At 42.8% G+C, this 13,118-nt stretch overlaps 1 protein-coding gene across 1 annotated transcript; it reads right to left on the reverse strand.

Annotated features, from left to right (window-relative positions):
* Window positions 1-7,823: 7,823 nt before the first annotated feature.
* Window positions 7,824-8,747, reverse strand: LOC309394732 (olfactory receptor 2G6-like; the record flags this gene model as incomplete). Its single annotated transcript, XM_081958290.1, has 1 exon — window positions 7,824-8,747. One exon carries the CDS (start codon window positions 8,745-8,747, stop codon window positions 7,824-7,826), a length of 924 nt encoding a protein of 307 aa, XP_081814416.1.
* Between the last annotated feature and the right edge of the window lie 4,371 nt (window positions 8,748-13,118).

A 13,118-nucleotide genomic window follows, 5' to 3' on the forward strand; every position in this document is an offset into this window, starting at 1 on the left:
AATGATGCTAGTGTCAGGCCTGCAATTATATTCCTTTTTAGGATCTTTGGCCTGCCACACTTTCTTATAATTTCCTATGTGTTTCCTTAGTGTAGTACTTGGGAGGGGGGAATAGAAAGGAGTAGAATTGTGGAATGTGTTGTTGTCATTCCTTTCTAGAAGCCCAAGGTCATCTTTTGTCTCCGCACATCGACACCTGACCGGAACCAGCTGGGTGGAGATGCCAGCGTGGAAGAAGAGGATTGGACCATGTGATGGATTTATGGGTGTGGGGATAAGATCACGAACTTTCAACTGGGTGGAATCCCAGGAAGCTCGTCAGAATTGGGATTCCACAGATGTGCTAAGATGTCTGACTTATTAAATTGGAACTTTAAGGATAGCTCTGCCTTAGACTCTGATTTAATTCTGCCAAATCTCCCTTTAAAATAAATCACCAGCACCCCAGCACGGAGGGGGCGGGACGGTGAGGAGTGCTGATTTCCCAACGCTGACGGACCCGGTCAGCGTAAAATATCAGCAAAGAAAATGAGCTGGACAAGACACTTTTCTGCAAAATTACAGAGTGCAAAGGAATTTCTGTTTGAAGCTTCTTTGCGAAGCCTTGGAGGTGAAGGAGTTTCTGTTTGAAGATTTACAGCATCTGGAGGAATGCAGTGGGGGAAAGATTCTGCACACAGCTGGAAGCGACAAGATGTTTGGAATCCCAGACCAACTTCTTCAGCCAAACGTGAGTCAACCTCCCCCCCCCCCCCTTCACTAGTAAAAGCTGCAATGGACTGGAGGACTGGAATGGAGATAATTACTCCTTCCAAACAGCAATAAATTACCCTGCAACTGAGTTGAAGACAGATTCCCTATCAAAATGGGAAATTCAACCAGCCAGCAAGAAGGGATTTGGCCAGCATCTTTCACTTGCCAGCCATCGGAAATTGGGCTGCAGCTTGTGAATCAAGCATCACCAAATTGGGCTTTCTTCCAGGAGTATGGATGGAAAAGTATCCACAGATATGCCAACATGTCTGACTTATTAAATTGGAACTTTAAGAATAGCTCTGCCTTGGACTCTGATTTAATTCTGCATGATATTTGGAACGCTGACAGCTAGAAGGCAATATAATGATGATGGAGCGAACTGAAGCACTTAAAAAAAACAAAATAATGGAAAAACTCCAGGCCCGGATGGTATACCAGTGGAATTATACAAAACATTGCAAGAATTGCTGTGTCTCCCATTGTTATAAGTTATGAATGAGGTGATATTAAAAAGGAGAATACCCAAATCATGTTTAGAAGCATATATTACACTTGTTTCAAAGGAGGAGGCTGACCCACTTCAAATTAAGAACTATAGAACTATTTCTCTATTAAACTGAGACTATAAGCTATTTGCCTCAATATTGGCAGAATGACTTAAAAATACTTAAACAACTTTATTCATCCTGACCAGAATGGGTTTTTACCAAAGGGACAAATTAAAGATAATATGAGGATAGCTCTGGACACTTTGAAATACTATGAGGCTCATCCTGAAAAGCAAATGGCTCTGATGTTTTTAGATGCTCAGAAAGCCTTTGATAATGTGAACTGGCAATTTATGTTGTTACAATTGGAACAGATAGGCTTTGGTAAGAGATTTACCCAAGCCATAAAAACCATATGCCACAAACAAACAGCAAGGATAATGATAAATGGAGAATTAACAGATTCTATTGAAATAAGGAAAGGGACAAGACAAGGCTGTCCACTATCCGCTCTGTTATTCATCTTAACATTAGAAGTTTTAAATAGAAATATTAGAGAAGGAAAAGACATAAAAGGAATGAAAATTAAAAAAGAAGAATACAAATTGCAAGCATTTGCGGATGATTTGGTCTTCATCTTAGAGGACCCACTAGAAACTGCACTTAAACTGATTGAAAAAATAGAGGAATATGGAAAAGTAGCAGGCCTGAAAATAAATAAAGACAAAGTGAAGATTTTGACAAAGAATGTGTTATTAAGACAGAAGGAAGAATTGGCGGAAACTCTGAGGATTCAAATCACGAATAAGGTCAAGTATTTGGGGATATACTTGACAGCAAGATACAGCACACTTAAAGAGAACAATTACCGTAAACTTAAGCAGCAGATTGCGATAGACTTGGCAAAATGGCAAAATCTACATTTATCAATAATAGGGAGAATATCCACAATTAAGATGAATATATTACCCAGGATTCTATATTTGTTCCAGACAATTCCAGTTAGACTAGGTAAAGCCTACTTTGATGACCTAAACAAAATGGTGTTGAAATATATTTGGCAGGAAAAGGAAGCAAGAATAAAATTAAAATTATTACAAGATGCTAGAACAAGAGGAGGGTTTGGTCTACCGAACTGGGAGTTATACTACCAGGCAACAAGCTTGATGTGGGTTAAGGAGTGGATAACGTTAAGAAAATCTAGATTATTGACTGTAGAAGGATGTGATTAGTTGTTGGGATGGCATGCTTTCCTATGGTACAAGGGAACTAAAATGGAGGGGTATTTTAGTAGACATTACATACGTGAGGCTTTGTTATTAAACTGGGAAAAGATTAAAAGACAACATTATTTTAAAATTCCAGTCTGGTTATCAACTATTGAGGCACTTTCATATCCAATAACATACAAAAAGGAACAAACAGTTAGATATGGTGAAATATTGAATGCAAAAGGTGAACTTAAATCTACGCAAGAACTGGAACAGTACGGTACAAAGATGAATTGGTTTTCATATGTGCAAATACATTCTAGATATGATAAAGATCTTAAAATTGAAGGCTTCCATGATAAAATGATTGAGTTAGTTAAAATTTTGACAGGTACTGATGAAAAGGTGATTAAAAAACTATACAGATATTTATTAGAAGTTAAATTAGAAGAAGAATAAGTTATTTATTATTTTATTTTATTTCTTGGATTTCTAGACCGCCCCCTCTCCCAAAAAGGGACTCGGGGCGGTGTACAGTCAATGCAGATAAAAATACAATCATAAAACAATTAAATACATTTGGATGGAGGAGATAGGCTGTACAAGAAATAAATATATTCTAAAACCCTAAAAAACATCCCAATTAAAACCCAAACCCAATTAAAATAGATCCCCGGGAGGTAAAACTAAGAAAGTGCCAGGCCAGCTGATTGAAATAGGTGAGTCTTTAACTTTTGACGGAAGGAACGGAGGTCGGTGGTAGTTCGAATGTCGGGGGGGAGGTCATTCCAGAGGGTTGGGCCCATCACCGAGAAGGACCTACTCCTAGGTGTCGCCCGCTGGCATTGCCTAGCGGACGGCACCAGGAGGAGCCCCTCCCTGTGTGAGCGGATAGGTCGCAGGGACGTGTGTGGTAGGATGCGATCCTGCAGATAACTAGGTCCTATGCCATGGAGCGCTTTAAAGATGGTAATCAATACCTTGAAACGCACCCGAAAGGCCACAGGTAGCCAGTGCAGCTCGCGCAGGAGAGGTGTTATGTGGGAGTAACGTGTACTCCCCATAATAATCCGTGCGGCTGCGTTCTGAACTAGCTGCAGTCTCCGGATGCGTCCCAAGGGAAGCCCCATGTAGAGGGCATTGCAGTAGTCCAGGCGAGACGTCACCAGCGCATGAGTGACCGTGCGCAGGGCACTCCGGTCCAGTAGGGGGCGCAATTGGCGCACCAGGCGAACCTGGTGGAACGCCCCCCTTGCCACGGCTGCCACATGGTCCTCCATTGACAGCCGGGCATCAAGGAGGACGCCCAAATTGCGCGCCCGCTCCACAGGGGACAGTTGTTCACCCCCTATGGCCAGCGATGGTGTCAGCTGGCTGAACCGAGGTGCCGGTACCCACAGCCACTCGGTCTTGGAGGGGTTGAGTTTGAGTCTGTTGTCCCCCATCCAGACCCCGACGGCTTCCAAACACCGGGACATCACTTCGACAGCCTCGTTGGGGTGGTTTGGGGTTGAAATGTACAGCTGAGTGTCATCAGCGTATAGGTGGTACTCAACCCCAAAACCACGGTTAAAGAAATTAAAGAATCTATGATTGCTTGGAGGAAAAATTTTGGACATGGGATTGATTTAGAGAACTGGCAGAAATTGTGGTCTCAAATTATAAAATGACAATGTTAACAGCGTATAAAGAAAATTTGTATAAGATGTTTTACAGGTGGCATCTATCCCCGACGAAAATAGCAAGAATGTTCAAGAATAAATCGGAAAAGTGTTGGAAATGTCATCAAATACCGGGTTCATATTACCATATGTGGTGGACTTGCATAGAAGCTAAAAGATATTGGACTAAAATCCATACTTGGTTGCAAAAAATGATACAAAAACATATTGACTTCAAACCAGAGATTTTTTTTTGTTAGGAATCATACCGGAAACATACAATACAGAACTGAAATACTTGATTGTAAATGTGTTAACAGCAGCTAGAATTGTATTTGCTTAAAACTGGAAGAATGAGAAAACACCAATGCAGGAGGAAGTCCTTCATAAAATAATGAAATGTGTTGAAATGAGTACAGTAAGTTGACATTTGAAATTAGAGAAGAGGAAGATAAACAATTTTATGGGATATGGGATCTATTTTATCAGTGGTTAGATTAAAAAACATGGAAATGAATATTATTGAAGAATGTCACCAATATTAGAATAATAGAATGATTTAGAATACGATATAAAATACTTTATTATTGGATATATTGAAGATGATGTAATGAATTATTATAATATAAATGAACCCGTACTCAGCATATTTTGCTTAAGATGAAGAAATAATAGTGATAGTCAAACAAGCGTAGTATTATAATAGTGATGTATATAAATACATTTGACTGAAAATATGTAATTCTATATAAAATGTAAGTGATGACTATGGAAAGGATGCACAAAAACTCTGTGACCAATTGACACACTGCATGTAATGGAAGATACTTGTATGTTACATGTCTTGTCTGTCTATGTTGAAAAATAAAAAAAAATATATATTAAAAAAAAACCGCTGCTCTTGCCTCGGGTCCTCTGAAGAAACCCCTTCCTTCCTTCCTTCCTTCCTTCCTTCCTTCCTTCCTTCCTTCCTTCCTTCCTTCCTTCCTTCCTTCCTTCCTTCTTTCCTCCCTCCCTTCCTCCCTCCCTTCCTTCCTTCCTTCCTTCCTTCCTTCCTTCCTTCCTTCCTTCCTTTCACAGCTGGAATGGGTTCTAACCGTCACGGTAGATTTGTGGAACCTCTTCTACTGAACCAGTTAGAACCAGCAGGAATCCACCCCTGCCTTAGACTTATATACCACTTTACAGTGCTTCCCAGCCCTCTCTAAGGGGTTTGCAGAGTCAGCCTCTTGCCCCCAACAATCTGGATCCTCATTTTACCCACTTCAGAAGGACAGAAGGTCAACCTTGAGCCTGGTGAGATTCGAACTACCAAATTGCAGGTAGCTGGCAGTCAGCAGAAGTAGCCTGCAGTACTGCATTCTAACCACTGCGCCATCGTGGCTCAGTAATGAAAATAGAAAACTACTCAAAGGCATCTGGTTATGCTTCTTTTTTTTCCTTTCCAAAAAAATGTATTGGTTTTTACATGTATATGGGAAAGGTATAGGGATATACAAAACATTTTGGCAGCTCCCACACTAGTGATAGAAACCCATCCAACACTCACAATTTTTACAATCTTAAAAACAAAATATAAAAGATAAGCAGAAAACAAGGTCTTATTCTATATTGTCAACCATGTGTTCATTCATTTTCCTTTGTCACTTTCTAGAATATCAACAATTGCTATTTATTTCAAATGCTTTTATTTTTGTGATCTGAGCCTTTTCGATATTGCTCCTTCCTCCCTGTCCCCAGAGGAGGCCTCAGCCCCCCTTCTTATCTTGCACCATACTGTCCCTTCCACTACCTTCGCTATGTTCGTCCTCTAGGAGGAGAGAATTCTTTTTAATGAAGGCTTCCACCTCCTGCACTGTATTAATTCTAATCCTGTTTCCCTCCCAGAAGATCAACATTCCTTCTGGCAATAACCATCTAAACCAAATTCCTTTCTTGTATAATTTCTTTGATAAGGAGGAATACTTCCTCCTTCTCTCTTATCTTTTTTGGAATCTGCTTAAGAATGGTGATTTCATCGTTATATTTCAATGGTCTCTCCCTTTGGGTCCCAAGCACCTCATCCCTTGTGGTCCTCCTGAGAAATTTAACATGTACCTTCCTTGGAACATTATGACTTCTAGCATATGCTGAATTTATCCTAAAGAGTAGATCCATATCCCACCACAGTTGATTTTTATCTCTCTTAATATAATCTGCTAAAATTGTACTCATGATATCCTTAAGGTCTTCATTTTCTGTCTCTGGTAGGTTCTGGAATCTAAGAAAAAAGGACATTCTTTCAAATTCTACTTTTGCCAAAAAGTTTTCCAAGTCTACATTTCCCTTCCGGATTGTTTTAATTTCTTCCCCCAACTCAGCCGCTCCCTCCTCCAACACCACAATCGTTTGTTTATTTTCTGCAATATGATGTTCAACATCTCTGAGTTCTTCTTTAAGCTCTTTCATTTCTTTTTTTCAAATCATTTTGACCCCTCATAAGTTCTTGAAACATTTGAGAGACAGATAGTTCTTTTGGTCCCTCTTCAGACCCCTCTTGCTGTAACAGTGAGGTGATTTTTGTTTGTTGCATACTAGGACTGGAAGAGACAGATGAGGGGGCCGAGAGTGACTTGCCCGTCGGTGGCTTCTTAGGCCCCATTTGTTTAAAATTCAGAGATGTAAGTCTTTTCCCAGGAAGATGGCGTCCGAGGATTGCGCAGCTGTGCTGATCCCAAAATGCAAAACAAAGCCAAAAGTGACAGTTCACAGTTCCAAGGCACCGAGGCAAACCTAATGAAGGGTATCAAATAGTCAAAGTTCAGAAGAGCCACATTCAGGGAGGGGTCTCAGTTTCTCTCAGAGAGAGTAATAAGGCTGAAGGTAGTTTCAAAGGGCAGACTTCATTTATAAGTAAACAAACAAAGAAGAGCAGGCGCCATCTTGGCTCCTCTTTCCACAAGGAGAAAGAAAACAGATATCTCTTATAAAAGCTTTTAAAGGAAAAACAGCTCCACAGTCATTACTTGCAGTTGTGATAAAGATCTTTCTCCGTTGGCTAGCTGAAGTGACAGGTCAGCCTTTGTTCTCTCTCTTCTAAGAGAGATCATTCAAACCCCGCTTAATCCGAGGGGGGGGGGTAGAAGAGAGAAACACCCCCCTCTAATCTCCATTCAAATAGGTTGAACACAGAATTTACAAAAGTCAGCTGCTTTTCTTTTAAACGATCAGAGAGTTCAGGATGGGTCCCCTACCACCAGGATCCAGGCGCACTTCTCCAGGTACGCTCTCTCCTCCGGATCCATTCGGCAAAAGGGCGGACAGCACAACGCTGTCCCTTGCCCCCCCTCCCCGGCTCCTAGGCGAAGCTGAAAAGCACCCCCGCCAGCTGCTGCCAATTCTGGGGGGCTTCAGCAAGCCACCCTTCAGCAGAGGACCCCTCCAGGGCCCCCTGTGCTCCTTACAGAGCCAGCCGGGGAGACGAGCGGCGGACAACATGTCCATCGCCTTCAGGAACCAGAAGTCATCTCCTGGTTATGCTTCTTGTAGTCACCTAATTAGGAAAGAACACAGAATGCTGAATTAATATAATATCTTCTATTGTCCCATAGGAAATGTTTTATGGTATTTTGAGTAAGTCCATTGACCGGTTCTTCTGAAGCTGTCTCGTTTTTCTCATGCATACAAACACAAAACAGGGCACCACAAAATGAAGCCTGCCCCATTTTTTAGATGTTGAGAAGCTTCTTCATGGCCCCCTTCACTTCCTTGTTGCGGAGAGTATAGATCAAAGGGTTCAGCATGGGGGTGACGATGCAAAACATGGTGGAGATGAAAGTGTCCACCTCTAGAGAGTAGCCAGCACTGGGCTGGTTGTAGTTCACAAAAGCATTTCCCACAAAGAGTGTCACTACAGCAAGGTGTGAAGCGCAGGTGGAGAAGGCTTTGCGCCTGCCGATCTTGGAGCGGATCTGCAGGATGGAGGACAAAATGTAGAAATAGGACAGGATGATGAGGAGAACAGGGACAAGGCCCACCAAGGTGCTGTTGATGTAACTGACCAACCTGTGGACCGAAGTGTCACTGCAGGCAATTTTCAGTAATGGGGGGACATCACAAAACATGTGAGGAATCAGCAGGTGTCCACAGAAATCCAGCTTGGAGGCTAGAGCAGCATAGATAGCTGAGTCCAGAAAGCCCCAGAGCCAAACGGCCACGGACATCTGGATGCAGACCTTGCCCCTCATCAGGTGGGCATAGTGCAAAGGTTGGCAGATGGCGGCATAGCGGTCATAGGCCATGACGGCCAGCAGTGCCGGCTCACATCCCGCAAAGCCAATCAGGAAGAAGGCTTGTGCCAGGCACTGGTTGTAGGAGATGGTGTATTGCTGGCGTAGGAAGTTCACCAGGATCTTTGGTACCACCACAGAAGAAAGGCAGATATCCAAGCAGGAGAGCTGGCTGAGGAAGAAGTACATGGGGGTGTGGAGACGGGAATCCAGGAGAATTAAGATTATGATCATGAAGTTGCTCATCAGGGTGGCCAAATAGTCAGCAAAAACCACCAAGAACAGGTGGATTTCATGGCTCAGGAGGCTGGAGAAGCCAAGGAGGAGGAATCCTGTTCCATGGGTTTTGTTCTGGGCTTCCATGAGGAAGAAAAGAAACAGCTGGCAAAAGGAGAAAAAGAGTAATGAATTCTGGAAAATACACGTAAGAGGGACAATGACAACGTCATTCTTTGGGTCTCTGCGGAGAATGAAATATTAAGAATCTCTTATATTTAAAGATAACCTGTATTAAGGGTCAAATATATATATGGGCTGATGTTTTAAGGACTTCCTTCCCTTTTCCACCACAACAAGAATGATCAGGGGACTAGAGTCTAAAACATATGAAGAATGGTTACAGGAATTGGGCGTGTCTAGTTTAATGCAAAGAAGGACTAGAGGAGACCAGATAGCAGTCTTCTGATATCTCAGGGGCTGCCACAGAAAAGAGGGGGTCAACCTATTCTCCTAAGCCCCTGAAGGCAGGACAAGGAGCAACTGATGGAAACTAATCAAGGAAAGAAGTAACCTGGAACTAAGGAGGAATTTCCTGATGGTGAGAAGAATCAACCAGTGGAATGGCTTCCATCACTGGAGGCTTTTAAGAAGAGACTGAACAGCTATTTGTCCGGAATGGTAGAAGGGTCTCCTACTTGAGTAGGGGGTTGGATTAGAACCCTTCCCAGGTCTCTGCCAACTGTATCATTCTATGTTCTTCTTGTACTGTTTTGAATTAGAATTCACCTCTGCTGGGTGTGTTGAATTAGACTGGAGATGCAGAACTGGGGGAGAGCAACTTAATTCTCCCCCTGCATTCCTGAGGCTTTTGACATGCTGAGAAATTCTGAGAAAAATCCTTTCCAAGCCTGGCATCCAAACCATTTCCCAGGACCAAGACAACTATTGAATACTTCGTTTTATTTCTTCAATTTGAAGAGCTGCCTATTTCACATTTGTGATTCTGGGCAGCTCCTATCGTGAGAAACCACCATATAATATAACCAATAAACAAACTCCAAAAATCAGTCAAACAAGATAACCTCTTTTGAAAACCAAAAATTACACCTAGGAAACAGAAAAATGGGCAGTGAAAGTCATGAATAGAGGCATCTAGTAGAGTCTGAAGCAGAACCAGATTCCCAAGGATATTGGCGTAAGCATATTTGTAGATCCATCGGAGCTGGAGCAATCCAACCACTTGGGGGGGGGTTGTTATTGTGGAAAGTTAGCACCCCCTCCTCCTAGAAGCATGAGATGGTTTGAGAAATATTTGAAAAGGCAGAATATTATATTTTCCCTAAAAGAGAAACAGAAATATTAAGGGAGACAGAAACTCAGATCCAGAGTTGCCTGCTCCCAAGCAAATACTAAACCGAGGCCAGCTTTTAGAAATGCAGATTTGGCTATCCATTCAAGACAGGATACTTTGAACAAAGGTAGAATTAGGTAGAATGGTAGGATCAGCCCTCACTCAAGATCCAAACCCGGAAAGCCACGAAGACACAATAGGAATGGCCCAACACCCTTTCAGGACACAAGCCGCCTCATTAGATCATCTCAGAGAGTCCAGCCTTCAATCAAACTTAATTCAGACAACCTAAAAAGTTAGCCATGACCCTTGCATAGCCCCCTGGGAGTCTAACAGCAGCCTATAGAATACACGTCCTTGCCACAGGAACAGGAAGCTCAAGGGCAAGGCCCAAGCGAGGGTATAAATAACCCTTACTCTCATCTCCATGGGTCAGCTGCCCAGGACCTCAAACCCACGTGGTCCTGTCCATCAATAAACCATCTTTCCAATCAGCCTCCATGTTTCCAGTGTCTTTCTCCCTGCTTGGAACTGAACCAGATGGATATTTCTTCCAACATCATAAAGGGTGGGAGCTGGGGCAGAAAAAGCTCTCCTCCTGGGTCCCACCGGATGACCCTCCCTAATAGGTGAGTGAGCAAATGGATTAGGAGACCCCAAAATTAGTGCCATGAATTCTGCTGAGGAAGCAGCAATGCATCAACTCTGCCTTCTCCAACCATCGGCATCCTTAGTGGCCACCCTGTGACGCTCTCACCTGAAACAGCAGGTTTTGGGTCACCTTCTTCAGAAGTCATCAGCCTGCAGAAGGAGATACTTCTTCAGCCTTCCAAAGACCCTCTACTCTCTTCTTTGTCAGATGACCGTCTCTGAAACAACAGAACAGCAGAGTTGGAAGGGACCTTGGAGGTCTTCTAATCCAATCCCTTGCTCAATCACAGTTCCTCTGAGATTGGAGGAGCTGAGAAAGAGAGCCTGGAGGACAGAAGGAAAAATGGGCATTTTGTTTAATAACAATAAATATATTCAGGGTGTGAATAAAGGTCTGGAAGCCAATTTATTTTCAATATTAAGCAAAAATGATGGACACAAAGTACATAACCACAAACGGACAGGAGGGAAGTTTGAAAGTCAGGCTAGAAAGTTGGACTTCACAGAAAGAGTAGTGGAAGCTTGGAACCAACTTCCAGCAGAGGTGTTGGGTCAGTCCTATGTAACTGAGTTTAAACATGCTTGGGATAAACACAGGTCCCTCAGGCAACACAAACTTAAAAGAATAAAATGAACAGAATCCATAAATTAAAAAGAAAACAAAGAACAACCCTCAAAGGGCAGAGTTGACAGACATCTAGAACGTTTTCTGCCATCTGTTTTCTATGTTTCTCTAACACCAAACCATTGATGGGAAATGCTACTGAGAAGGCTGTGACTATACTCCACCTTAAATGTGCCTTTGCCATATAATTCCTACCATTGCTATAGAATTGATCGTTGAAACCAAGGACACCACAAACAAGGAGACTAAGTTCTCCCAGACTGCCATCACATTTCTTCCATTTCATAGTTCCCACCTGAAGATGTCAGGGTTGACATTGTCTTCCTCAGTTCTGGAAGGATGCTCAACTTTCTCAAAAAACCACAGAGCACAAACAAACTACGTTATGCTTGGACATTCCATAAGTCTCCAAGGGAATGTTTGACTTGCTCTTGACTTCAACACAGAACAAGCCTTCTCTCTTTGCTCTTGACTGCCCTAAAGGTCTTGGAAGGACACTATCCTACCTCTGAATGCAGGTCTATATACATTTGAAATCAGGTCAATCAATCAATCAATCAGAATAGAGCTGGAAGGGACTGGGAGGTCTTCTAATCCAACCTCCTCCTCAGTCAGGAGATCCTATACAAGTGGTTGTCCAATCATTTCTTAAAAGCCTCAAATGTTGGAGCAACCACAACTTCTGGTGGCAAGCTGTTCCACTAGTTAATTGTCCTCACTGTCAGGACGTTTCTCCTTAATTCCAGGTTGCTTCTCTCCTGGATGAGTTTCCATCCATTGTTTCTTGTCTTGCCAAGATCCCTTCCAGCTCTATTCTGATTGATTGAGTTCCTCAAGGAAAACACATAGTCCAGTTGGACTTTTGAAAAAGCACCTCTGAGACGTCTGAAACTTTGAGACTTTGGTCAAAGCTTTTTCCAATCAAAGCTCCAGGAAGGATAAAGACTGACTCACCTTGGCTGCTTCTCTCACCTGTTGAAGACCAGCTGTGGGGTTGAAGCGGAATCATGCTGTCCCAAAGTTCTCTCACAGACGGTGCAATGATAATGGGGGTGCCTCATCCGAATGTGTCTGTCCAGGCAGCAAGAAGGGAGATGTTCAGAAGCTCATTCTCACAACAGATGCAATTCTCATACTTGGTGCATTATCCGTGAGAGGTGGTGCTCAGGGGGGAGAATGTGCCTTGGTTAGTTGGGAGGGCAGGGAGAAGGGACCCTCTGGGGCAACACTCACATCTGGGACTTGTTAGCTGGCACAGGGTTCATTTAGTTGTACCAGGAAGAGAGGAAAAATGACTAGCTTTGTTCTACCTTGAAAGGCAGCTAATCAGGAAGAGAAATCAGAATTCAGTTCTTACTGTAGTTTGTAGCTGGTGTTCTAGACATGAATCCAATGTTGTTTTATATAATGCAAGATATTTAAGTCCTTCCTTCGTCCTTCCCCTCGCTCCCTCCATTTCTCTCACCCTGCCACCCTCCTTCCTCCCTCCCTCCCTCCCTTTCTCCTTCCTTCCTTCTCTGTCGCTCCTGCCTTCTTTCTTTCTTTCTTTCCTTCCTTCCTTCCTTCCTTCCTTCCTTCCCTCCCTCCCTCCCTCCCTCCCTCCCTCCCTCAATAGGAAACGATACAATAAAAGTTAAAAGCAGAAGATAACAAGAGATCCATCACTCCTCAACCATGCATTAGATCTTTTACATATTTCTATCCTGGCTAGCCTTCTTGGCTCCCCTCCCTTCCATACATTGTCACTTGTTCTTTTGATCAACGGAATCATTTATCTGTTCCTTATTTGAATTCTGTGTCTGATAGAGGTTGCTTCTGGGGCAATACCAATGTGACTATCAAAATCTGTGCATGATGTGTTACCTTATTCAAAAACCACGTGTCCTTG

This window comes from Natrix helvetica, assembly GCF_964273705.1.
Source record: "Natrix helvetica genome assembly, chromosome: 6".
Lineage (NCBI taxonomy): Eukaryota > Metazoa > Chordata > Lepidosauria > Squamata > Natricidae > Natrix > Natrix helvetica.